The 27458-nt window shown below is 57.2% G+C and overlaps 1 protein-coding gene across 3 annotated transcripts in view; it reads right to left on the bottom strand.

Moving 5' to 3' along the window:
• Positions 1-454: 454 nt before the first annotated feature.
• The window catches only part of LOC137364888 (serine/threonine-protein kinase 36-like), a 39442-nt gene continuing 12438 nt past the window's right edge, over positions 455-27458 (bottom strand). For 2 of the 3 annotated variants that reach the window (XM_068027786.1, XM_068027787.1), the window contains exons 6-14: positions 16143-16293; positions 10307-10434; positions 9375-9482; positions 8256-8348; positions 3839-3934; positions 3412-3475; positions 1610-1720; positions 976-1050; positions 455-621 (exon numbers count right to left, since the gene is read on the bottom strand). In XM_068027786.1, coding sequence (XP_067883887.1) covers positions 1668-1720; positions 3412-3475; positions 3839-3934; positions 8256-8348; positions 9375-9482; positions 10307-10434; positions 16143-16293 — 693 coding nt within the window. In that variant the 3' untranslated portion in view covers positions 455-621; positions 976-1050; positions 1610-1667. The remainder of the gene's footprint in view (positions 622-975; positions 1051-1609; positions 1721-3411; positions 3476-3838; positions 3935-8255; positions 8349-9374; positions 9483-10306; positions 10435-16142; positions 16294-27458) is intronic. The other variant, XM_068027788.1, reaches the window with a different exon arrangement.

The following is a 27458-nucleotide window of genomic DNA, read 5'->3' as shown; positions in this document are numbered from 1 at the left end:
GAGGGTGCGAGAGAGAGGGTGCGAGAGAGAGGGTGCGAGAGAGAGGGTGCGAGAGAGAGGGTGCGAGAGAGAGGGTGCGAGAGAGAGGGTGCGAGAGAGAGGGTGAGGGAGGGTGAGGGAGGGTGTGAAAGAGAGAGTGAGAGAGGGCGAGAGAGGGTGTGAAAGAGAGAGAGAGGCGGGGGGAGAGGGCAAGAGAGAGAGGCAGGGGGAGAGGGTGAGAGAGAGAGAGAGGGCAGGGGAGAGGGCGAGTGAGGGTGTGAAAGAGAGAGAGAGAGAGGCGGGGGTAGAGGGCAAGAGAGAGAGGCAGGGGGAGAGGGCGAGAGAGGGTGAGAGAGCGAGAGAGGCGGGGGGAGAGGGGCGGGAGAGAGCGAGAGAGGGTGTGAAAGATAGAGAGAGAGGGGGAGAGGCAGGGGGAACAGTGAGGGTGTACGTGAGGAGTGAAGACTGACCTGAGGGTGAGAGGATGTTCCAGTCTGGGGTGGGAGGGGGTTGTCCAGGTCGGGGAGTTTCCCCCTCCATGACCGGCCCATCCCCGGCGAGCCGGAGGACTCGAGCGATCCGGTGCCAGACAACATTCCAGAGCTCCGAGTCGGCAAAGTCCCTCAGGGCTGCCGGTTCTCCCTGCGAGAGACGAATGAGGGGAGTTACACCGTGCACACACCACCGGAAGAAAGGGGGAGTGGGGAAGGAGTTACAGGTCACACACACACAGAGCTCGGGGAGTGGGGAAGGAGTTACAGGTCACACACACACAGAGCTCGGGGAGTGGGGAAGGAGTTACAGGTCACACACACACAGAGCTCGGGGAGTGGGGAAGGAGTTACAGGTCACACACACATAGAGCTCGGGGAGTGGGGAAGGAGTTACAGGTCACACACACACAGAGCTCGGGGAGTGGGGAAGGAGTTACAGGTCACACACACACAGAGCTCGGGGAGTGGGGAAGGAGTTACAAGTCAACGAGAGATTTTGTACCTCACTCACAAACTGCAGCAAGAGGGTTAGCAAACCATCGAACACACCGAGGTTCATCGGAGGGGCAACGAGGAGCTAGAATAGGAAAATAATCATTAGCTCACTGCAGCAAGCCCAGAGATAAAGCACGGGGTATAGATCCCTCTACACTGTCCCCCATCAAACACTCCAGGACAGGTCCAGTACGGGGGTTAGATACAGAGTAAAGCTCCCTCTACACTGTCCCCCATCAAACACTCCCAGGACAGGTACAGTACGGGGGTTAGATACAGAGTAAAGCTCCCTCTACACTGTCCCCCATCAAACACTGCCCGGGACAGGTACAGTACGGGGGTTAGATACAGAGTAAAGCTCCCTCTACACTGTCCTCATCAAACACTCCCAGGACAGGTACAGTACGGGGGGTTAGATACAGAGTAAAGCTCCCTCTACACTGTCCCCCATCAAACACTCCCAGGACAGGTACAGTACGGGGGTTAGATACAGAGTAAAGCTCCCTCTACACTGTCCCCCATCAAACACTCCCAGGACAGGTACAGTACGGGGGTTAGATACAGAGTATATCACACTGAACCCTATTGAATAGGGTCTTGTTAGTGTAGCCCCTGCAGACCCTCCCGATGTCTGAACTTACCTGTGTGGAGGAGACCAGCGCCGAATGAATTGTCTGGTGCAAATCTTCAGTGTGAACCTCAATTGCAGATCCACGGCTGCTCAGGTGGATCAAAAGGAAGGCAACAGCACACTGTAGGCAGAGAGAGAGTGGGGTAGAAGGAGGAAGGAGAATGAGTGTAGGGAGGAGGGAGAGAGGGTATTGGGGGTGGGTGAGAGAGATAAGTGATGTTGTTTGAGGGATAAACCTTGTTCCCAGGAAACGGGGGAGAACTCCCTCCACACTGCACCCTCCAGCTCTTCTTCCAATAGTGGCCGTGGGATCTTTTACATCCACCGAGAGGGCCCCTCGGTTAATGTCTCATCCTGAAAGACGGCACCCTCCGACAGTGTGACACTCCCTCAGTACTGACCCTCTGACAGGGCGGCACTCCCTCAGTACTGACCCTCCGACAGTGCTGCACTCCCTCAGTACTGACCCTCTGACAGTGCTGCACTCCCTCAGTACTGACCCTCCGACAGTGTGACACTCCCTCAGTACTGACCCTCTGACAGGGCGGCACTCCCTCAGTACTGACCCTCCGACAGTGCGGCACTCCCTCAGTACTGACCCTCTGACAGGGCGGCACTCCCTCAGTACTGACCCTCTGACAGGGCGGCACTCCCTCAGTACTGACCCTCTGACAGGGCGGCACTCCCTCAGTACTGACCCTCTGACAGGGCGGCACTCCCTCAGTACTGACCCTCCGACAGTGCGGAGCTCTCTCAGTACTGACCCTCTGACAGTGCTGCACTCCCTCAGTACTGACGATCTGAGAGTGTGGCACTCCCTCAGTACTGACCCTCCGACAGTGCGGCGCTCCCTCTGTACTGACCCTCCGACAGTGTGGCACTCCCTCAGTACTGACCCTCCGACAGTGCGGAACTCCCTCAGTACTGACCCTCTGGCAGAGCGGCGCTCCCTCAGTACTGACCCTCTGACAGTGCAGAACTCCCTCAGTACTGACCCTCCAACAGTGCAGAACTCCCTCAGTACTGACCCTCCGACAGTGCGGCACTCCCTCAGTACTGACCCTGCGACAGTGCTGCGCTCCCTCAGTACTGACCCTGCGACAGTGCTGCGCTCCCTCAGTACTGACCCTGCGACAGTGCGGCACTCCCTCAGTACTGACCCTGCGACAGTGCGGCGCTCCCTCAGTACTGACCCTGCGACAGTGCGGTGCTCCCTCAGTACTGACCCTCTGACAGTGCGGTGCACCCTCAGTACTGACCCTCTGACAGTGCGGCGCTCCCTCAGTACTGACCCTCCGACAGTGCGGCGTTCCCTCAGTACTGACCCTCCGACAGTGCGGTGCTCCCTCAGTACTGACCCTCTGACAGTGCGGCGCTCCCTCAGTACTGACCCTCCGACAGTGCGGCGTTCTCTCAGTACTGACCCTCCAACAGTGCGGCGTTCCCTCAGTACTGACCCTCCGACAGTGCGGCGCTCCCTCAGTACTGACCCTGCGACAGTGCAGCTGCAGTCTCTGGAGTGATGTTCGATGTCACTCACAGGTCAGACAGTTTGGGAGTGACCTAGCCAAGTTGCCACTGAACTGTGCCCTGTAGCTGAGACAAAGCTGATGTTCACGAACAGGGGCCTCGCCGTTTTACAAGGGGAAAGCCCCTGCCTCTCTCCTCTCAGCCTCCATCCCCGCTTGCCTCTCCCACTTCGACCGCCATCCTCTTACATCAGCCCTCAAAACCCTTCCCTTCCCCCGCCTCCTGCCACCGGCCCCGTCTTCATCCCCTCCGTCAGGTAACAAGAGTGATGGTTTCACTTACAATGTGAGCTGGAGAGTGAGATCGCAGGAAGATTGTGGTGACAGTCCCGACCGACTGCTGCAGCCTGCAACCAGGAGAGAGAGAGGGAGTGAGTGAGAGCCTGAAGGGATCTGCAACCCTGCAGGTCTCGCCTCCCTCCACCCTCCGGACATCGGGTCCTTCAACCCCCAGGCCCGTCACCTCCGAATACACACATTGGTTGACCATTCCCGCATGCCCGCTCTCGCACTTGGACCTTCCAGCCACAGGCTCACACACCCAGCACACACACTGTTGGCCCGCACCCCCGCCAGGGACACAGACAGACAGCCTCGACAGGCTCTTCCTCAAACTGTGGCACTGAGCAGAACCAGTCGTCTGTGCCATTCCTCACGGAACACAGTGGCAGCATGGGGACCCTCACAAACCATCAGAGAGGGGAACTCACGGTTTGGCTACTCGATCCAACTGAATCACCAACAACGATAAGAGATAGAGAGTCAGTTTCCACTGTCTGAGACAGGACAGGGTCATCTGGAAATACCTGCACAGGATAGAGAGAAGGAGTTATTTAATCGGGGGAAAGGTCAGTGTATCTAATGCACTGTGACACCCGGTCCCAGAGGGGGAAAGGGACAGTGTATCTAACACACTGTGACACCCGGTCCCAGAGAGGGAAAGGACAGTGCATCTAACACACTGTGACACCCGGTCCCAGAGGGGGAAAGGACAGTGTATCTAACACACTGTGACACCCGGTCCCAGAGGGGGAAAGGACAGTGTATCTAACACACTGTGACACCCAGTCCCAGAGGGGGGAAAGGACAGTGTATCTAACACACTGTGACACCCAGTCCCAGAGGGGGAAAGAACAGTGCATCTAACACACTGTGACACCCGGTCCCAGAGGGGGAAAGGACAGTGTATCTAACGCACTGTGACACACGGTCCCAGAGGGGGAAAGGACAGTGTATCTAACACACTGTGACACCCGGTCCCAGAGGGGGAAAGGACAGTGTATCTAACGCACTGTGACACCCGGTCCCAGAGGGGGAAAGGACAGTGTATCTAACACACTGTGACACCCAGTCCCAGAGGGGGAAAGGACAGTGTATCTAACACACTGTGACACCCGGTCCCAGAGGGGGAAAGGACAGTGTATCTAACGCACTGTGACACCCGGTCCCAGAGGGGGAAAGGACAGTGCATCTAACACACTGTGACACACGGTCCCACAGGGTGAAAGGACAGTGTATCTAATGCACTGTGACACACGGTCCAGAGGGGGAAAGGACAGTGTATCTAACACACTGTGACACCCGGTCCCAGACAGGGAAAGGACAGTGTATCTAACGCACTGTGACTCCCGGTCCCAGAGGGGGAAAGGACAGTGTATCTAACGCACTGTGACACCCGGTCCCAGAGGGGGAAAAGACAGTGTATCTAACGCACTGTGACACCCAGTCCCAGAGGGGGAAAGGACAGTGTATCTAACGCACTGTGACACCCGGTCCCAGAGGGGGAAAGGACAGTGTATCTAACGCACTATGACACCCGGTCCCAGAGGGGGAAAGGACAGTGTATCTAACACACTGTGACACCCGGTCACAGAGGGGGAAAGGACAGTGTATCTAACACACTATGACACCCAGTCCCAGAGGGCGAAAGAACAGTGTTTCTAACACACTGTGACACCCGGTCCCAGAGGGGGAAAGGACAGTGTATCTAACACACTGTGACACCCGGTCCCAGAGAGGGAAAGGACAGTGTATCTAACACACTGTGACACCCGGTCACAGAGGGGGAAAGGACAGTGTACCTAACGCACTGTGACACCTGGTCCCAGAGGGGGAAAGGACAGTGTATCTAACACACTGTGACATCCGGTCACAGAGGGAGAAAGGACAGTGTATCTAACGCACCGTGACACCCCGGTCCCAGAGGGGGGAAAGGACAGTGTATCTAACACACTGTGACACCCGGTCCCAGAGGGGGAAAGGACAGTGTATCTAACGCACTGTGACACCCGGTCCCAGAGGGGGAAAGGACAGTGCATCTAACACACTGTGACACACGGTCCCACAGGGTGGAAAGGACAGTGTATCTAACGCACTGTGACACACGGTCCCAGAGGGGGAAAGGGCAGTGTATCTAACACACTGTGACACCCGGGTCCCAGACGGGGAAAGGACAGTGTATCTAACGCACTGTGACACCCGGTCCCAGAGGGGGAAAGGACAGTGTATCTAACGCACTATGACACCCGGTCCCAGAGGGGGAAAGGACAGTGTATCTAACACACTGTGACACCCGGTCACAGAGGGGGAAAGGACAGTGTATCTAACACACTGTGACACCCAGTCCCAGAGGGCGAAAGGATAGTGTTTCTAACACACTGTGACACCCGGTCCCAGAAGGGGAAAGGACAGTGTATCTAACACACTGTGACCACCCGGTCCCAGAGGGGGAAAGGACAGTGTATCTAACACACTGTGACACCCGGTCCCAGAGGGGGAAAGGACAGTGAATCTAACGCACTGTGACACCCGGTCCCAGAGGGGGGAAAGGACAGTGTATCTAACACACTGTGACACCCCGGTCCCAGAGGGGGAAAGGACAGTGTATCTAACGCACTGTGACACCTGGTCCCAGAGGGGGAAAGGACAGTGTATCTAACACACTGTGACATCCGGTCACAGAGGGAGAAAGGACAGTGTATCTAACGCACCGTGACACCCGGTCCCAGAGGGAGAAAGGACAGTGTATCTAACGCACCGTGACACCTGGTCCCAGAGGGAGAAAGGACAGTGTATCTAACACACTGTGACACCCGGTCCCAGAGGGGGAAAGGACAGTGTATCTCATGCACCGTGACACCCGGTCCCAGAGGGGCGAAAGGACAGTGTATCTAACGCACCGTGACACCCGGTCCCAGAGGGGGAAAAGACAGTGTATCTAACGCACCGTGACACCCGGTCCCATGGGGGAAAGGACAGTGTATCGAATGCACCGTGACACTCGGTCCCAGAGGGGGAAAGGACAGTGTATCTAACACACTGTGACACCCAGTCCCAGAGGGGGAAAGGACAGTGTATCTAACGCACTGTGACACCCGGTCCCAGAGGGGGAAAGGACAGTGTATCTAACGCACTGTGACACCCGGTCCCAGAGTGGGGAAAGGACAGTGTATCTAAGGAACTGTGACACCCGGTCCCAGACAGGGAAAGGACAGTGCATCTAACGCACAATGAAACCCAGTCCCAGAGGGGGAAAGGACAGTGTATCTAACGCACAGTGACACCCGGCCCCAGAGGGGGAAAGAACTGTGTATCTCACGCACCTTGACACCCGGTCCCAGAGGGGGAAAGGACAGTGCATCTAATGCACCGTGACACCCGGTCCCAGAGGGGGAAAGGACAGTGTATCTGACGCACCTTGACACCCGGTCCCGGAGGGGGAAAGGACAGTGTATCTCACACACTGTGCCATCCGGTCCCAGAGGGGAAAGGACAGTGTATCTAACGCACTGTGACACCCGGTCCCAGAGGGGGAAAGGACAGTTTATCTAACACACTGTGCCATCCGGTCCCAGAGGGGAAAGGACAGTGTATCTAACACACTGTGACACCCGGTCCCAGAGGGGGAAAGGACAGTGTATCTAACAGACTGTGACACCCGGTCCCAGAGGGGGGAAAGGACAGTCTATCTAACACACTGTGCCATCCGGTCCCAGAGGGGGAGAGGACAGTTTATCTAACGCACCGTGACACCTGGTCCCAGAGGGGGAAAGGACAGTGTATCTAACACACTGTGCCATCCGGTCCCAGAGGGGGAAAGGACAGTGTATCTAACAGACTGTGACACCCGGTCCCAGAGGGGGAAAGGACAGTGTATCTAACAGACTGTGACACCCGGTCCCAGAGGGGGGAAAGGACAGTCTATCTAACACACTGTGCCATCCGGTCCCAGAGGGGGAAAGGACAGTTTGTCTAACGCACTGTGACACCCGGTCCCAGAGGGGGAAAGGACAGTGTATCTAACACACTGTGACACCCGGTCCCAGAGGGGGAAAGGACAGTGTATCCAACACACTGTGACACCCAGTCCCAGAGGGGAAAGAACAGTGTATCTAACACACTGTGACACCCGGTCCCAGAGTGGGGGGGGAAAGGACAGTGTATCTAACGCACTGTGACAGCCGGTCCCAGAGGGGGAAAGGACAGTGTATGTAACGCACTGTGACACCTGGTACCAGAGGGGGAAAAGACAGTAAGTCTCATGCACTGTGACACTCAGTACCAGAGGGGGAAAGGACAGTATATCTAACAGACTGTGACACCCGGTCCCAGAGGGGGAAAGGACAGTGTATCTAACACACTGTGACACCCGGTCCCAGAGGGGGGAAAGGACAGTGTATCTAACACACTGTGACACCCGGTCCCAGAAGGGGGAAAGGACAGTGTATCTCACACACTGTGCCATCCGGTCCCAGAGGGGAAAGGACAGTGTATCTAACACACTGTGCCATCCGGTCCCAGAGGGGAAAGGACAGTGTATCTAACACACTGTGACACCCGGTCCCAGAGGGGGAAAGGACAGTGTATCTAACACACTGTGCCATCCGGTCCCAGAGGGGAAAGGACAGTGTATCTAACACACTGTGACACCCGGTCCCAGAGGGGGGAAAGGACAGTGTATCTAACACACTGTGCCATCCGGTCCCAGAGGGGGAAAGGACAGTGTATCTAACGCACTGTGACACCCGGTCCCAGAGGGAGAAAGGACAGTGTATCTAAAGCACCGTGACACCCGGTCCCAGAGGGGGAAAGGACAGTGTTTCATATCGGCCCCACAGTTTCACCTACCTCAGACTGCAGCAGCAGCAGTAAGCTTTCCAGAGCCTCATCCACTAGGAGCTGACAGGGAGCTTTACTCACCTGGCAACAGGAATATAGGACCTGGTGAGATGCAAAATAAAATGCAAATCACTGAGAGGAGATTGAGTAATTCAATCAGAGCAAAACATCCTCAGTGAGATATCTGTAAACTGACTGGTGTCTCTCAGTCCCCTCTCTCTCAGGGTGATATCTGTATACTGACTGGTGTCTCTCAGTCCCCTCTCTCTCAGGGTGATATCTGTACACTGACTGGTGTCTCTCAGTCCCTCTCTCTCAGGGTGATATCTGGACACTGACTGGTGTTTCTCAGTCCCTCTCTCTCAGGGTGATATCTGTACACTGACTGGTGTCTCTCAATCACTCTCTCTCACGGTGATATCTGTACACTGACTGGTGTCTCTCAGTCCCCTCTCTCTCAGGGTGATATCTGTACACTGACTGGTGTCTCTCAATCACTCTCTCTCACGGTGATATCTGTACACTGACTGGTGTCTCTCAAGTCCCCTCTCTCTCAGGGTGATATCTGTACACTGACTGGTGTCTCTCAGTCCCCTCTCTCTCAGGGTGATATCTGTACACTGACTGGTGTTTCTCAGTCCCTCTCTCTCAGGGTGATATCTGTACACTGACTGGTGTCTCTCAAGTCCCCTCTCTCTCAGGGTGATATCTGTACACTGACTGGTGTCTCTCAAGTCCCCTCTCTCTCAGGGTGATATCTGTACACTGACTGGTGTCTCTCAGTCCCCTCTCTGTCTCAGGGTGATATCTGTACACTGACTGGTGTCTCTCAGTCCCTCTCTCTCAGGGTGATATCTGTACACTGACTGGTGTCTCTCAGTCCCCTCTCTCTCAGGGTGATATCTGTACACTGACTGGTGTCTCTCAGTCCCCTCTCTCTCAGGGTGATATCTGTACACTGACTGGTGTCTCTCAGTCCCCTCTCTCTCAGGGTGATATCTGTACACTGACTGGTATCTCTCAGTCCCCCCTCTCTCAGAGATATCTGTTCTCTGTCTGGTGTCTTTCGGTCTCCTCCGTCTCGGAAATATTTGTACACTGCCTGGTATTGATGTTACTGTTGTTTACCTTCAGTGCACTGAGACAGAGTGACTTGTTCTGGATTCCCTCGATGAATCGGATACTTTTGGCTGTATTGTCTACTGTGAAGAGTGTGTCACTGATGTACTCTGACACCTGCATTGAAAAAACAAATGCCTTGCATGTTTAATATCGGATATTATACTCGGTGTTCACAGGAGAATTATTCAGAAAACCAGAGCACCTGAACCACCCCCACCCCAGGGGCTGACACAGACTCACCCTGGGGGGGGGCACAGCTGCACCTCCCCCTCCCAGGGGCAGATACAGACTCACCCTGGGGGGCACAGCTGCACCTCCTCCCCCCAGGCAGGTCCCCTTCCCTCCCCCCAGGCAGGTCCCTTTCCCTCCCCCCAGGCAGGTCCCCCTCCCTCCCCCCAGGCAGGTCCCCCTCTTTCCTCCCAGGCAGGTCCCCCTCCCTCCCCCCAGGCAGGTCCCCCTCTTTCCTCCCAGGCAGGTCCCTTTCCCTCCCCCCAGGCAGGTCCCCCTCCCTCCTCCCAGGCAGGTCCCCCTCTTTCCCCCCAGGCAGGTCCCCCTCTTTCCCCCCAGGCAGGTCCCCCTCTTTCCCCCCAGGCAGGTCCCCCTCTTTCCCCCCAGGCAGGTCCCCCTCTTTCCTCCCAGGCAGGTCCCCCTCCTTTCCTCCCAGGCAGGTCCCCCTCCTTTCCTCCCAGGCAGGTCCCCCTCCTTTCCTCCCAGGCAGGTCCCCCTCCTTTCCTCCCAGGCAGGTCCCCCTCCCTCCCCCCCCAGGCAGGTCCCCCTCTTTCCTCCCAGGCAGGTCCCCCTCCCTCCCCCCCCAGGCAGGTCCCCCTCTTTCCTCCCAGGCAGGTCCCCCCCCTCCCTCCTCCTCTCAGAAAGCCTGGCCACAGCCCTCTCCATGTCTGGTGACAGCAACCCCCCCCCCCCCCCCACCACCCTCGTACCTTGCGCTTGGCATCCCGGCAGCCCGTCGCTCCTGGCGAGACATTGCAGAGCGCGGCAAGAGTAGCCGTATTCGCCGCCAGCAGGCGGTCCCACCGTTCCCGTGCAGCCTGCACGTCTTCTGCTGAGCCTGGGGGTGAGGGGGGAGTGGGGGTGAGGGGGGAGATAAACCAAAGAGGCTCATCAGATCGAGGGCCAGAGACAGGATTGGCCAAGGTGCCGCCCCCCTCGCCGCGCACTGCCTCGGTATGCAGTTGGTGTGCCGACACACCCTGTGTAACAGTTCCTGTTGGCTTACTTCAGTTGGGGGTCTAAGGGAGGGAGGGGTTTCAAGACTGGTCTGATATATTGTGCCCTGATGAGGGACTGGGAGTTCACGATCCCCGGGGAGCAGTAGACAGATCAAGGAGATTATTTGTTAGACCACACTAGGAGCACTGTATACAGTTCTGGTTTGGTTAGACCACACTGGGAGCACTGTATACAGTTCCGGTCTGGTTAGACCACACTGGGAGCACTGTGTACAGTTCCGGTCTGGTTAGACCACACTGGGAGCACTGTGTACAGTTCCGGTCTGGTTAGACCACACTGGGAGCACTGTGTACAGTTCCGGTCTGGTTAAACCACACTGGGAGCACTGTATACAGTTCTGGTCTGGTTAGACCACACTGGGAGCACTGTGTACAGTTCCGGTCGGGTTAGACCACACTGGGAGCACTGTGTACAGTTCTGGTTTGGTTAGACCACACTGGGAGCACTGTATACAGTTCCGGTCTGGTTAGACCACACTGGGAGCACTGTGTACAGTTCCGGTCTGGTTAGACCACACTGGGAGCACTGTGTACAGTTCCGGTCTGGTTAGACCACACTGGGAGCACTGTGTACAGTTCCGGTCTGGTTAGACCACACTGGGAGCACTGTGTACAGTTCCGGTCTGGTTAAACCACACTGGGAGCACTGTATACAGTTCTGGTCTGGTTAGACCACACTGGGAGCACTGTATACAGTTCCGGTCGGGTTAGACCACACTGGGAGCACTGTGTACAGTTCTGGTTTGGTTAGACCAGACTGGGAGCACTGTGTACAGTTCCGGTCGGGTTAGACCACACTGGGAGCACTGTGTACAGTTCCGGTCTGGTTAGACCACACTGGGAGCACTGTGTACAGTTCTGGTCTGGTTAGACCACACTGGGAGCACAGTGTACAGTTCTGGTCCGGTTAGACCACACTGGGAGCACTGTGTACAGTTCCGGTCTGGTTAGACCACAGTCGGAGCACTGTGTACAGTTCTGGTCTGGTTAGACCACACTGGGAGCATTGTGTACAGTTCTGGTCTGGTTAAACCACACTGGGAGCACTGTGTACAGTTCTGGTCGGGTTAGACCACACTGGGAGCACTGTGTGCAGTTCTGGTCTGGTTAGACCACATTCTGAGCATTGTGTACAGTTCTGGTTTGGTTAGACCACACTGGGAGCACTGTATACAGTTCTGGTCTGTTTAGACCACACTCTGAGCATTGTGTACAGTTCCGGTCTCCATATCCCTCGGTTAGACCACACTCGGAGCACTGTGTACAGTTCTGGTTTAGTTGGACCACACTCGGAACACTGTGTCTGGTTTCGGTCTCCATATTATAAAAAGCATTTGGAGGCCCAGGAGAAGTTGCAAAAGCAGATTTACTGGAATGATACCAGAACTGAGAGGTTATAACTATCAGGAAAGATTGACCAGGCTGGGGCTCTTTTCTCTAGAAAAGAGAAGGCTGAGGGGTGACCTGATTGAGGTCTTTAAGATTATGAAAGGGGTTTCGATCGGGTAGACGTGGAGAAGATGTTTCCACTTGCGGGCGAGACCAGAACGAGGGGCCCATCAATATAAGACAGTCTCTAATAAATCCAATGGGGGAATTCAGGAGAAAGGTCTTTCCCCAGAGAGTGGGGAGAATGTGGGACTCGCTCCCACAGGGAGTGGTTGAGGTGAATCGGATCGCTGGATTTAAGGGAGTGCGGGGGGGGTGTGGAGCTGGATAAACGCACGAGGGAGAAAGGAATAGAAGGATATGGTGATGGGGGGAGATGGAGAGTGGGGTGGGAGGAGGCTCGTGTGGGGTAGAAACACCAGCACGGGAGCAGATGGGCCGAATGGCCTGTTTCTGTGTTGGAAAAACTTTGTAAAGAGTTTTAAAAATACCGTGGAATTAAAAAGCATCTGCAAGAAACCAGCTTGATTCCCCGCAGGGCCTGCTATGAAGATGGTGGACGTGTGGGCCTGTGAACACGGAGCCAGGGGGTTGTGAACAAATGCAGGCTGCGTCTTGCAGGTTTGGAACACTGGAACAGGAGACGACCATTCAGCCCCTCCTCGAGTCTGGTACACAGGAACAGGAGGAGGCCCATTCAGGCCCCCTCGAGCCTGTTACACTGGAACAGGAGGAGGCCCATTCAGGCCCTCCTCGAGCCTGTTACACTGGAACAGCAGCAGGCCATTCAGCCCCTCTCGAGCATGTTACACAGGAACAGGAGGAGGCCCATTCAGCCCCTCCTCGAGTCTGTTAAACTGGAACAGGAGGAGGCCCATTCGGCCGCTCTCGGGTATGTTACACAGGAACAGGAGGAGGCCCATTCTGCCCCTCCTCGAGTCTGTTTACACTGGAACAGGAGGAGGCCCATTCAGCCCCTCTTCGAGCCTGTTACACAGGAACAGAAGGAAGCCCATTCAGCCCCTCCTCGAGTCTGTTACACAGGAACAGGAGGAGGCCCATTCAGCCTCTCTCGAGCCTGTTACACAGGAACAGGAGGAGGCCCATTCAGCCCCTCTCGAGCCTGTTACACAGGAAAAGGAGGAGGCCCATTCAGCCCCTCCTCGAGCCTGTTACACAGGAACAGCAGCAGGCCATTCAGCCCCTCCTCGAGTCTGTTACACAGGAACAGGAGGAGGCCCATTCAGCCTCTCTCGAGCCTGTTACACAGGAACAGGAGGAGGCCCATTCAGCCCCTCTTCGAGCCTGTTACACAGGAACAGAAGGAAGCCCATTCAGCCCCTCTCGAGCCTGTTACACTGGAACAGGAGGAAGCCCATTCAGCCCCTCTCGAGCCTGTTACACAGGAACAGGAGGAGGCCCATTCAGCCCCTCTCGAGCCTGTTACACAGGAAAAGGAGGAGGCCCATTCAGCCCCTCTCGAGCCTGTTACACAGGAACAGGAGGAGGCCCATTCAGCCCCTCTTCGAGCCTGTTACACAGGAACAGAAGGAAGCCCATTCAGCCCCTCTCGAGCCTGTTACACAGGAACAGGAGGAGGCCCATTCAGCCCCTCTTCGAGCCTGTCACACAGGAACAGGAGGAGGCCCATTCAGCCCCTCTCGAGCCTGTTATACAGGAACAGGAGGAGGCCCCTTCAGGCCCTCGAGCTTGTGACTGATCTGTGACCCTAACTCCACATGCTTGCCTTTGCCCCCATGTCCCTTAACACCCCAGGGTGACAAACATGCATCAATCTCAGATTTAACATGAACAATCGATCGAACATCGATTTGCGTTTGCGGGAGAGAATTCCAAACTTCTCCCGCATTTTGTGTGTGGAAGCGTTTCTGAATTTCACACCTCAGAAGGTGGGTGGGATTGAGGGATATGGGGAGAAGGTGGGTGGGGAGTGAGGGATATGGGAAGAAGGTGGGTGGGAGTGAGGGATATGGGGAGAAGGTGGGTGGGGATTGAGGGATATGGGGAGGTGGGTGGGGATTGAGGGATATGGGGAGGTGGGTGGAGATTGAGGGATATGGGGAGGTGGGTGGAGATTGAGGGATATGGGGAGGTGGGTGGGAGTGAGGGATATGGGGAGGTGGGTGGGGATTGAGGGATATGGGGAGGTGGGTGGAGATTGAGGGATATGGGGAGGTGGGTGGGAGTGAGGGATATGGGGAGGTGGGTGGGGATTGAGGGATATGGGGAGGTGGGTGGGGATTGAGGGATATGGGGAGGTGGGTGGGAGTGAGGGATATGGGGAGAAGGTGGGTGGGAGTGAGGGATATGGGGAGAAGGTGGGTGGGGATTGAGGGATATGGGGAGGTGGGTGGAGATTGAGGGATATGGGGAGGTGGGTGGGGATTGAGGGATATGGGGAGGTGGGTGGGAGTGAGGGATATGGGGAGGTGGGTGGGGATTGAGGGATACAGGGAGAAGGTGGGTCGGAGTGAGGGATATGGGGAGAAGGTGGGTGGGGATTGAGGGATATGGGGAGGTGGGTGGAGATTGAGGGATATGGGGAGGTGGGTGGGGATTGAGGAATATGGGGAGGTGGGTGGAGATTGAGGGATATGGGGAGTAGGTGGGTAGTGGGAGTGAGGGATATGGGGAGAAGGTGGGTTGGTTTGAGGGTTATGGGGAGAAGGTGGGTGGGATTGAGGGATATGGGGAGAAGGTGGGTGGGGATTGAGGGAAATGGGGAGGTGGGTGGGGATTGAGGGATATGGGGAGGTGGGTGGGAGTGAGGGATATGGGGAGGTGGGTGGGGATTGAGGGATATGGGGAGGTGGGTGGAGATTGAGGGATATGGGGAGGTGGGTGGAGATTGAGGGATATGGGGAGGTGGGTGGAGATTGAGGGATATGGGGAGGTGGGTGGAGATTGAGGGATATGGGGAGGTGGGTGGAGATTGAGGGATATGGGGAGGTGGGTGGGAGTGAGGGATATGGGGAGGTGGGTGGGGATTGAGGGATATGGGGAGGTGGGTGGAGATTGAGGGATATGGGGAGGTGGGTGGGAGTGAGGGATATGGGGAGGTGGGTGGGGATTGAGGGATATGGGGAGGTGGGTGGAGATTGAGGGATATGGGGAGGTGGGTGGAGATTGAGGGATATGGGGAGGTGGGTGGGAGTGAGGGATATGGGGAGGTGGGTGGGGATTGAGGGATATGGGGAGGTGGGTGGAGATTGAGGGATATGGGGAGGTGGGTGGAGATTGAGGGATATGGGGAGGTGGGTGGAGATTGAGGGATATGGGGAGGTGGGTGGGAGTGAGGGATATGGGGAGGTGGGTGGGGATTGAGGGATATGGGGAGGTGGGTGGGGATTGAGGGATATGGGGAGGTGGGTGGAGATTGAGGGATATGGGGAGGTGGGTGGGGATTGAGGAATATGGGGAGGTGGGTGGAGATTGAGGGATATGGGGAGTAGGTGGGTAGTGGGAGTGAGGGATATGGGGAGAAGGTGGGTTGGTTTGAGGGTTATGGGGAGAAGGTGGGTTGGTTTGAGGGTTATGGGGAGAAGGTGGGTGGGATTGAGGGATATGGGGAGAAGGTGGGTGGGGATTGAGGGAAATGGGGAGGTGGGTGGGATTGAGGGAAATGGGGAGGTGGGTGGGATTGAGGGATTGAGGGATATGGGCACAAGTTGCAGGAGTGGTTGGTGGATGTCAGGGTGGAGGGGGATGGTGGGAGGGAATGGGGGATGGGAATGGGGGTGGATGGGGATCATGGGGATGGGGGAAATGGGGTCGGGGGTGATGGGAGTGGATGGGCTTGGGCGGGATGGGGGTGGATGGGGATACGGCTGGCTGGGGATACCCGAGGGGGAGGACGGAGACACGGAGGGGAGACCGGGGAGACATGGAGGGGAGACTGGGGAGACACGGAGGGGAGACTGGGGGATGGGGGTATGGGGAGACAGGGAGACGGGAGGAACGGGGGGACGGGAGGATGAGGATATGGGGGGTGGGCTGAGAGGTGGACATGGAAATAAAACATTGAAACTGACGTCCTTCTGAGATTCAGAAGCCATCCCCCCCCCCCACCTCAACATGTTCCACCAAGTCGCGAAATGAAAGGTCCCTGAATTCTTACTTTCGAGCCTTTGCACAGGCCGAGGGTCACGGTCGCAGCCTCGGAGAACAGCAGTCAGGACGGCTTGGTGTGAGCACAGTAGGTGGCTGTAAAATGAGCTAGACACAGCGGGAGAGCTTTGATCCATAGTCTCACAGATAAACATCAGACACTGGGGAGAGACAGCGGGAGAACAGAGCTGTCAGAATCCACAGCAGTAAGTCAATCAATATCCCACCCCCGTTCTGATACCACTCCCCAGGACAGGTACAGTACGGGGGGGTTAGATACAGAGTAAAGCTCCCTCTACACTGTCCCCATCAAACACTCCCAGGACAGGTACAGTACGGGGGTGTTAGATACAGAGTAAAGCTCCCTCTACACTGTCCCCCATCAAACACTCCCAGGACAGGTACAGTACGGGGGTGTTAGATACAGAGTAAAGCTCCCTCTACACTGTCCCCCATCAAACACTCCCAGGACAGGTACAGCACTGGGATTGGCTGCCCACTGATTTGGGAGCCTGAGTGTTGAGAGCCTCAACGAGGTGCAGCTGAGAGTGCTGGTGGCAGTTGGAGGTTGCAGAGGTGGAGAGAGGAGCTGCACTGAGCAAGGGAGAGCAGCTACCAACAAGCAGTGGAAAACTCCAACAACAGTCTCCATTAAAGAGAAGAAAGGGACATTTTGTGGAAACAAGGCTTTGTCTGGAGGTGGGTGCTGAACACCAGTAATTTACTTTGGACTGTTGGGGGAGGAACAAGTGGCTGGAACAACAAGGGGTGGGGCTGCCAATTCAACAGGAATCTGTGCTGCTGCAAAAGCACACAGGAAAGCTCCCTCCCCACCCCAATTGCCAAGCCTGGGTCAGCTGAAGCTGCCCAGCTAAACAGACGGAAGGGGATAGATAGTGCCTGGGCAGCTTCAGCTGACCCAGGTGAAGACGACTCCCCCAACCAGAAGACCGGAAGACCAACTTCAAAGACTGTTTTAAGTGTACTGTGAGCACCACCTCCAGAAAGCAAGTCATCCCTTCCAGCCTGCCTTTGCCTCTCCTCTCTTACCTCAGCCTCTCCACTAACCTGTTGTTTGTTTGTTTGTCTTTTCAAATTTTTCTGTGAATCTGTTATTTAGTGTGCAAGTCCACAATTTGGGGTGGGTTTAGCTCTTGGACCCATGGCAAGCCCTTCATCACCGGTGGCGGGGCCCTCTACTACCTACGCAGCTGCAGCTTCTGTGGCTGCCCATGTGGCCCCGTCACCCTTTAAATTATTGACATGCAGCCATGGGGTGAAGAGCTATCCCCACCCCAACATGTCTATTGAGGCCTGCGTTAAGGCAATGGCCGTGGTTGTCGGCCCCTCGGCCATTGTTGCGGCCTCAAAGATGTATGGGAAGGCTGTGTTCTTTTTGAAGACCGAGCGGGCGGTGTCCCTGGCCCTGAGTAAAGGGCTCACTGTGGGGGGGACCTTCCTGCCAGTGGACCCTCTGGGGGCCACTGCGCATCGGATAATGTTGTCCAACGTCCCACCCTTCATTCCCAGTGAGCTCCTCCTCCCCCACCTGCACCATCTGGGGGAGGTGAGGTCGGGGATCACCCCAGTCCGGCTTGGTCTTCGGGAGCACAGCCTCCAACATGTCTACTCCTTCCGCCGCCAGTTATTTATGCAGCTGGCGCGGGAGGAGGACACGGAGGGCCAATTTAATGTGGAGTTCCAGGGGACGGCCTACCGCGTCTTTTGGACCTCGGACGGGGCGCGGTGCCACGTCTGCAAGGGGGTGGGGCATGTTCGGAAGAACTGCCCCAACCTCCCGGCCGCCAGCTCCACCTCGGCGGCCCAGAGTGGTTCCACAGCACCTCCTCCCACTCCCCCCGCACATCCAACAGACACCGCTCAGTCGGTTCCGGAGGCTGTGGTTTTCACAGCCTCTGGCGGGGAGGGGAGCGTCCGTCCGAGCGGAAGGAAGACGCGGGGAAAAAAGAAACATCGTGAGGCGCGTCCCCTGGACACTTTGACTCAACCCGAGCCTGAGCTCAGCCCAAAGCCCATTCCCATGGAATCCACCTGTCCCAGGGCTGGGCTCAGGCCCAGGGTGACTAAAAAAGGAAAAAAGGGTGCGGAAGCGGAGGCCTCTGATGACATGGAGGTCTCTGAGCCTCCGCGCCCAAGTGCGAAAAAGAGGAGAAGGCACCCCTCCACAGAAATAACACAGGGCCCTGAGGTGCAGGGCCCATCTGTTGGAGGGGAGCTGCCTCCTGTTTCTGGTCCTCAGGTGCCCCCTACCGCCACCACCAAGGCTGCAAAGTCCGGGCAGGTGCTCCCTATTCCTCAGGATGGAGGGGAGGGGATGGCCCCGGTACGTGAGGCCCCTCCTAAAGGAGTAAGTGGGGCCCTGCTTGTGGTGGGGGAGCCTGGGGAAACCGCCCATTCCGCCACTGCTACTGGGTCGGGTGTCCTGAATGAAGGGGAGGGCAAGGCCCCAGAGGGTCGGGCCTCCCAGCCGGAGTCCACCACCAACCAGGAGACACCCGACCCAGTTATAACTGAGAATGCTGCCCCATCTGCTGGGCCTGTGGGTGCTGGCGGAGCGGGAGATGGCCTCCTCTCGCCGCCTCCAGTCTCGGCTCCGGCTGGTTTCCCGGAGTCCGGAACTTCTGTCTCCCCTGGACCAGTCATTGGCTTGGGGATGGAGGTGGAGGGGGGTCCTGAACCGCTGGCGCCCACAGGCTCCAGTTTCACAATAGAACCCAGAGAGGACTCCTCCGCCATCGATCCTGGGGGTGGGATCGTGACGGAGGCGGGACCAGCTGGCGCGGCCGGGACGTCCGCCCCACAGTGTGTGGTGGATGTGTCGGCCGCTGGCGGTGACGACCCGGAGGAGGATGGGGATTCGGTGCGGGGCACGGAGGATGATCTTGATTCCATCGCCAGTGAGGTGGTGGAGTCCCTCGTGCCTCCCACCGAATCTCCTCTCATCCCCACGGCGGAACTCCGGGATTTCCTCGCGGCTTGCAGAGGTTGCCGCAATAAAGTTCAGCTGGCCCTCGACCGTTGGTCGAATCTGGCGCTGATCATCCAGTCCGTCCGTGCCGCCCTTAAGATAGCGGGCAAGCGCGCGGACGTGAAACTGGTTGAGAGGCGCCGTTTTAATGTGTTCCTCAATGGGTTGCTGGGGGAGTGGAGGGCCAGGTGCACTTCCACTCCCTCCTCACAGTGAGCTGTTGGTGACGGGTTTTACGTACCTTTGACATGAAGATAACCATAGCCAGCCTCAACATCAACGGCAGCAGAGGGGCTCACCGCAGATTTCACAATCTCTCAGTCCTTAGGGAAGGGAGATACGCGGTGAGCTTTCTGCAGGAAACCCACACCGTTCCGGGAGACGAAGCCACCTGGCTCCTGGAGTGGCAGGGTGGGGTCTACATGAGTCACCTCACCCCTATTTCTAGTGGGGTGGCTATCTTGTTGGCCCCGACTTTTCAGCCGGAGATCTTGGGGGTCAAGGAGCTAGTGCCGGGCCGCTTGCTCCACCTCGCCGTTCGCCTGGGTAGCGTGCCGCTCCACTTTGTGAACGTGTACGCGCCCAGGCCCGGCGCTTTGCAAGCGCGCTTCTTTGAAGAAGTGTCCGCTCTCTTGAGCTCCATCGATAGCGGCGAGTGCATCATCCTCGGGGGGGATTTTAACTGCACCCTCGAGGTGGGGGATCGCTCCGGTCCCCAGCGCGGCCAAGCGTCGGTGGAGAAGTTGAGGGGACTGATCAGCTCCCTTAACTTGGTGGACGTCTGGCGGAATCTCCATCCCGACTCCAGCGCCTTCACGTGGAGGTCTGGAGGAGGGGGGTCGCGAATCGACCGCCTCTACATTTCGCAGGCGTACGTCTCCCGTGTCTCGGCGGCCTCCATGCGGCTGGTGCCGTGCTCGGACCACCGCCTGGTGTGGGCGGAGTTCACTCCGCTCCGCACGCGGGCGGGGTCCGCGTACTGGCACTTTAACAACCGGCTGCTGGAGGACGTGCGATTTCGGGACTCGTTCTGTCGATTCTGGGCCGACTGGAGAAGGAAGCAGGGGGGCTTCCCCTCCTTGAGGCTATGGTGGGATGTGGGCAAGACTCACATCCGCGTCTTCTGTCAGGAGTACGCGAAGGGGTCGACCAAGAGGCGGGAAGCCGAGGTCGGGTGCCTTGAGAGGGAGGTGCTCGACTTGGAATCCCGCCTCGGTCATGCCGTCGCGGACCCGGCCCTGTGGCAGGCGTACAAAGAGAAGAAGGGCGCGCTGAGGAACCTGCAGCTCATAGGGTCCCGAGGCGCGTACGTGAGGTCGCGGATCCAGATCCTGGAAGATTTGGACCGCGCCTCACCCTTCTTCTACTCGCTGGAAAAATGGCGGGGGGTCCGTAAGCAGCTCGTCGAGCTGCTGGCCGACGACGGATCCTCCATCACGGATCCGGAGGGAATGGGCCTCCTGGTCCGGACGTATTACAGTGCGTTGTTCTCTCCGGATCCGTCCAGCGAGGATGCGCGCAGAGTTTTGTGGGAGGACCTGCCGCAGGTCAGCCCGGAGGGCGTCGAAGGATTGGAGGCTCCGCTCACGTTGGCGGAGCTGACTGGCGCCCTCCACCAGCTCTCGAGGGGCAAATCCCCAGGGCTGGATGGGTTGACCGTGGAGTTCCTCAGGGCGTTCTGGGACGTCCTGGGGGACGATTACGCGTGGGTCCTGGGGGAAAGCCTGGCGACCGGGGAGATGCCCCTCTCGTGGCGCAGGGCGGTCATCGTCCTGCTGCCGAAGAGGGGCGATCTCCGCCTGCTTAAAAACTGGCGTCCGGTCTCCCTCCTCAGCACGGATTATAAGATCTTTGCCCGGGCTATGTCTACCCGCCTGGGCTCCGTGCTGGCCCACATGATCCACCCCGACCAGTCCTACACGGTCCCGGGCCGGTCCATCCAGGACAACATCCACCTGGTCCGGGACCTGATCCATCTTTCCCAGAGGACTGGTCAGTCGGTCGCCTTTCTCTCCCTTGATCAGGAGAAGGCGTTCGACAGGGTGGATCACGATTACCTTTTCGGGACTCTGCGCGCTTTCGGACTCGGGCCGCATTTCGTGGCCCGGGTCCGACTTTTATACGCCGCCGCAGAGTGTCTAGTCAAAGTTAACGGGTCCTTGACGGCGCCCCTTCGATTTGGGAGAGGAGTGCGTCAGGGGTGCCCCATGTCCGGCCAATTGTATACCATCTGCGTGGAGCCCTTCCTGTGCCTGCTTCGCAGGAGGTTGACGGGATTGGCTCTGCGCGAGCCGGCCATGCGGATCGTCCTCTCGGCTTACGCCGACGACGTGCTCCTCGCAATCACAGATCCCGTTGACTTGCGGAGGATGCGCGACTGCCAGCAGACCTTTTCTGCCGCGTCCTCCGCGAGGATCAATTGGGAGAAATGTTCCGGACTCCTGGTTGGTCAGTGGCGGGTGGACTCCCTGCCGGAGGAGATGACACCTTTTGCGTGGAGCACCACGCACCTCCTCTATCTGGGAGTCCACCTTAGCCCCGCTGAGGAAGCCTGGCCGGCAAACTGGCAGGAGTTGGAGGCGAAAGTCACCGCTCGGCTGGGGCGCTGGACAGGACTGCTCCGAGTGCTTTCCTACAGGGGCCGAGCGTTGGTCATAAACCAACTGGTGGCCTCCATGCTGTGGTACCGGTTGGTCACTTTGGCCCCGCCCCCTGTATTTGCCACCAAGATCCAGAAGAAACTCGTCGATTTCTTCTGGGGCAAGAGGAAACACTGGGTCTCTGCCGCGGTCCTGAGTCTCCCGATCAAGGAGGGCGGTCAGTCGCTGGTGTGCGTCCGCACCCAGGCTGCGACTCTCCGCCTTCGGACCCTGCAGAGATACCTGTACGTCGAGCGTCCTCCCAGATGGTGTGCGCTGGCGACGTATTTTTTCCGCCAGTGTCACTGCCTTCAAGACGACACGCAGCTCCCGGTGGAGTCCGTTAGCCGCGCCTCTCTGAGGGAGTTGCCTGTCTTTTACCGGGATCTTTTCCGAGTCTGGAACACGGTCGCCTCCAGTCAGGGCGCTCCCCCGCCGGCAGAGGAGAGCGCCTCGGCTGTCCGGGCGGCCGACTCCGGGGACGGTCCGGCGGGCGGAGGAGTAGCCGAAACCCCCGGGACGCCCCTCACTGCGGGTGGCGAGGGGGCTCGGGAGTGCGGAGCGATCCCGGCCGAGCTGACCCCTGCTCGGCCGGAACTGCTCATCGGACCCAGGCCCCGAAACCCTCCTCGGGAGCCGGTCCCGCACAACCCGAGCCGCCTCTCGGAAATGCCCTCCGTGCCATTCCAATCGGCGCGGAGGGGTTTCCTGTACGGGCTGCTCCTGCACACTCTCCACTTCCTCGCCCTCGTCAGCCGGCCGGACACGCCCTGGCGGTCCGCGTTGCCATCTGGCGGCGAGGGGAAACCCCGATGGAGGTCTCTCTACGCGGGAGTCTTCCCCCTTTACATCGGGGACCTGGGGTGGAGGGTGCTGCACAGAGCAGTCCCGTGCAATAGGCTTTTAAGTAGGTTCACGGACTCCCAGGCCACCTGTACTTTCTGCAGCCTGGACGAGTCCGTGTTCCACATTTATACGGAGTGTGCGAGGTTGCAGCCCCTATTTGAGTATCTGAAGGGGCTGCTCCTCAAATTCTGGCTGCACTTCAGTCCCACGCTCCTGATCTTTGGGCACCCGGTGCGGAGGGGCTCGGGCCGGGAGGAGGATCTCCTCGTCGGTCTGCTCCTGGGCCTGGCCAAGGTGGCAATTCACAGGTCCAGGTTGCGGGCCGTCGGGGGTTCCGTCCTCCCCGATTGCCTGCCCCTCTTCCGCGGTTACGTTCGCGCCCGGGTGTCCCTGGAAAAGGAGCATGCGGTGTCCGCCGGTACGCTTGAGGCCTTCCGCAACCAGTGGGCACCGCAGGGACTGGAGTGCATCGTCGACGCCGAGAATGGCATTTTAATTTGAGTTTTTTGTTTATTTATCTGGTTTTAATAAAGTTATTTTAAAACTGTAAATATGTATATAGAGGGGGCCTGAGGAATAAAGGCCCCTTCGACAAAAAAAAAAAAAAAAAAAACGGGGTTAGATACAGAGTAAAGCTCCCTCCACACTGTCCCCCATCAAACACTCCCAGGACAGGTACAGTACGGGGTTTAGATACAGAGTAAAGCTCTCTCTACACTGTCCCCCATCAAACACTCCCAGGACAGGTACAGCAAAAAAAAAACAAAAAAAAACGGGGGGTTAGATACAGAGTAAAGCTCCCTCTACACTGTCCCCATCAAACACTCCCAGGACAGGTACAGTACGGGGTTTAGATACAGAGTAAAGCTCTCTCTACACTGTCCCCCATCAAACACTCCCCAGGACAGGTACAGTACGGGGGGGTTAGATACAGAGTAAAGCTCCCTCTACACTGTCCCCCATCAAACACTCCCAGGACAGGTACAGTACGGGGGGTTAGATACAGAGTAAATCTCCCGCTACACTGTCCCCATCAAACACTCCCAGGACAGGTACAGTACGGGGGGTTAGATACAGAGTAAATCTCCCGCTACACTGTCCCCATCAAACACTCCCAGGACAGGTACAGTACGGGGGTTAGATACAGAGTAAAGCTCCCTCTACACTGTCCCCATCAAACACTCCCCAGGACAGGTACAGTACGGGGGTTAGATACAGAGTAAAGCTCCCTCTACACTGTCCCCATCAAACACTCCCAGGACAGGTACAGTACGGGGGGGTTAGATACAGAGTAAAGCTCCCTCTACACTGTCCCCATCAAACACTCCCAGGACAGGTACAGTACGGGGGGGTTAGATACAGAGTAAAGCTCCCTCTACACTGTCCCCATCAAACACTCCCAGGACAGGTACAGTACGGGGGTTAGATACAGAGTAAAGCTTCCTCTACACTGTCCCCATCAAACACTCCCAGGACAGGTACAGTACGGGGGGTTAGATACAGAGTAAATCTCCCTCTACACTGTCCCCATCAAACACTCCCAGGACAGGTACAGTACGGGGGTTAGATACAGAGTAAAGCTCCCTCTACACTGTCCCCATCAAACACTCCCCAGGACAGGTACAGTACGGGGGTTAGATACAGAGTAAAGCTCCCTCTACACTGTCCCCATCAAACACTCCCAGGACAGGTACAGTACGGGGGGGTTAGATACAGAGTAAAGCTCCCTCTACACTGTCCCCATCAAACACTCCCAGGACAGGTACAGTACGGGGGGGTTAGATACAGAGTAAAGCTCCCTCTACACTGTCCCCATCAAACACTCCCAGGACAGGTACAGTACGAGGGGGTTAGATACAGAGTAAAGCTCCCTCTACAGTGTCCCCCATCAAACACTCCACAGGACAGGTACAGTACGGGGGTTAGATACAGAGTAAAGCTCCCTCTACACCGTCGCCATCGATCACTTCAGTCCCAGAGGGGGAAAGGACAGTGTATCCAACGCACTGTGACACCCGGTCCCAGAGGGGGAAAGGACAGTGTATCTAACACACTGTGACACCCGGTCCCAGAGGGGTAAAGGACAGTGCATCCAACACACTGTGACACCCGGTCCCAGAGGGAGAAAGGACAGTGTATCTAACGCACTGTGACACCCGGTCCCAGAGGGGGAAAGGACAGTGTATCCAACACACTGTGACACCCGGTCCCAGAGGGGGAAAGGACAGTGTATCCAACACACTGTGACACCCGGTCCCAGAGGGGGAAAGGACAGTGTATCCAACGCACTGTGACACCCGGTCCCAGAGGGGGAAAGGACAGTGTATCTAACACACTGTGACACCCGGTCCCAGAGGGGTAAAGGACAGTGCATCCAACACACTGTGACACCCGGTCCCAGAGGGAGAAAGGACAGTGTATCTAACGCACTGTGACACCCGGTCCCAGAGGGGGAAAGGACAGTGTATCTAACGCACTGTGACACCCGGTCCCAGAGCGGGAAAGGACAGTGTATCCAACACACTGTGACACCCGGTCCCAGAGGGGGAAAGGACAGTGTATCTAACACACTGTGACACCCGGTCCCAGAGGGGGAAAGGACAGTGTATCCAACACACTGTGACACCCGGTCCCAGAGGGAGAAAGGACAGTGTATCTAACGCACTGTGACACACGGTCCCAGAGGGGGAAAGGACAGTGTATCTAACGCACTGTGACACCCGGTCCCAGAGCGGGAAAGGACAGTGTATCCAACACACTGTGACACCCGGTCCCAGAGGGGGAAAGGACAGTGTATCTAACGCACTGTGACACCCGGTCCCAGAGGGGGAAAGGACAGTGTATCTAATGCACTGTGACACCTGGTCCCAGAGGGGGAAAGGACAGTGTATCTAACGCACTGTGATACCCGGTCCCAGAGGGGGAAAGGACAGTGTATCTAACGCACTGTGACACCCGTTCCCAAAGGGGGAAAGGGACAGTGTATCTAACACACTGTGACACCCGGTCCCAGAGGGGGAAAGGACAGTGTATCTAATGCACTGTGACACCCGGTCCCAGAGGGGGAAAGGACAATGTATCTAATGCACTGTGACACCCAGTCCCAGGGGGGGGAAAGGACAGTGTATCTAACGCACTGTGACACCCGGTCCCAGAGGGGGAAAGGACAGTGTATCTAACGCACTGTGACACCCGGTCCCAGAGGGGGATAGGACAGTGTCTCTAACGCACAGTGACACCCGGTCCCAGAGGGGGAAAGGACAATGTATCTAACGCACTGTGACACCCGGTCCCAGAGCGGGAAAGGACAGTGTATCCAACACACTGTGACACCCGGTCCCAGAGGGGGAAAGGACAGTGTATCTAACACACTGTGACACCCGGTCCCAGAGGGGGAAAGGACAGTGTATCCAACACACTGTGACACCCGGTCCCAGAGGGAGAAAGGACAGTGTATCTAACGCGCTGTGACACCCGGTCCCAGAGGGGGAAAGGACAGTGTATCTAACGCACTGTGACACCCGGTCCCAGAGGGGGAAAGGACAGTGTATCTAACACACTGTGACACCCGGTCCCAGAGGGGGAAAGGACAGTGTATCCAACACACTGTGACACCCGGTCCCAGAGGGAGAAAGGACAGTGTATCTAACGCACTGTGATACCCGGTCCCAGAGGGGGAAAGGACAGTGTATCTAATGCACTGTGACACCCGGTCCCAGAGGGGGAAAGGACAGTGTATCTAACGCACTGTGACACCCGTTCCCAAAGGGGGAAAGGGACAGTGTATCTAACACACTGTGACACCCGGTCCCAGAGGGGGAAAGGACAGTGTATCTAATGCACTGTGACACCCGGTCCCAGAGGGGGAAAGGACAGTGTATCTAATGCACTGTGACACCCAGTCCCAGGGGGGGGAAAGGACAGTGTATCTAACGCACTGTGACACCCGGTCCCAGAGGGGGAAAGGACAGTGTATCTAACGCACTGTGACACCCGGTCCCAGAGGGGGATAGGACAGTGTCTCTAACGCACAGTGACACCCGGTCCCAGAGGGGGAAAGGACAATGTTTCTAACGCACTGTGACACCCGGTCCCAGAGGGGGAAAGGACAGTGTATCTAACGCACTGTGACACCCGGTCCCAGAGGAGGAAAGGACAGTGTATCTAACACACTGTGACACCCGGTCCCAGAGGGGGAAAGGACAGTGTATCTAACGCACTGTGACACCCGGTCCCAGAGGAGGAAAGGACAGTGTATCTAACACACTGTGACACCCGGTCCCAGAGAGGGGAAAGGACAGTGTATCTAACGCACTGTGACACCCGGTCCCAGAGGAGGAAAGGACAGTGTATCTAACGCACTGTGACACCCGGTCCCAGAGGGGGAAAGGACAGTGTATCTAACACACTGTGACACCCGGTCTCAGAGGGGGAAAGGACAGTGTATCTAACACACTGTGACACCCGGTCCCAGAGGGGGAAAGGACAGTGTATCTAACGCACTGTGACACCCGGTCCCAGAGGGGGAAAGGACAGTGTATCTAACACACTGTGACACCCGGTCCCAGAGGGGGAAAGGACAGTGTATCTAACACACTGTGACACCCAGTCCCAGAGAGGGAAAGGACAGTGTATCTAACGCACTGTGACACCCGGTCCCAGAGGGGGAGAGGACAGTGTATCTAACACACTGTGACACCCGGTCTCAGAGGGGGAAAGGACAGTGTCTCTAATGCACTGTGACACTCGGTCCCAGAGGGGGAGAGGACAGTGTATCTAACACACTGTGACACCCGGTCCCAGAGGGGGAAAGGACAGTGTATCTAACACACTGTGACACCCAGTCCCAGAG

The sequence above is a fragment of the Heterodontus francisci genome, unplaced genomic scaffold (genome assembly GCF_036365525.1).
Source record: "Heterodontus francisci isolate sHetFra1 unplaced genomic scaffold, sHetFra1.hap1 HAP1_SCAFFOLD_1982, whole genome shotgun sequence".
Classification (NCBI taxonomy): Eukaryota; Metazoa; Chordata; class Chondrichthyes; order Heterodontiformes; family Heterodontidae; genus Heterodontus; species Heterodontus francisci.
The sequence above is the reverse complement of the archived record's forward strand: the minus strand, read 5'-3'. Positions and strand labels throughout refer to the sequence as shown.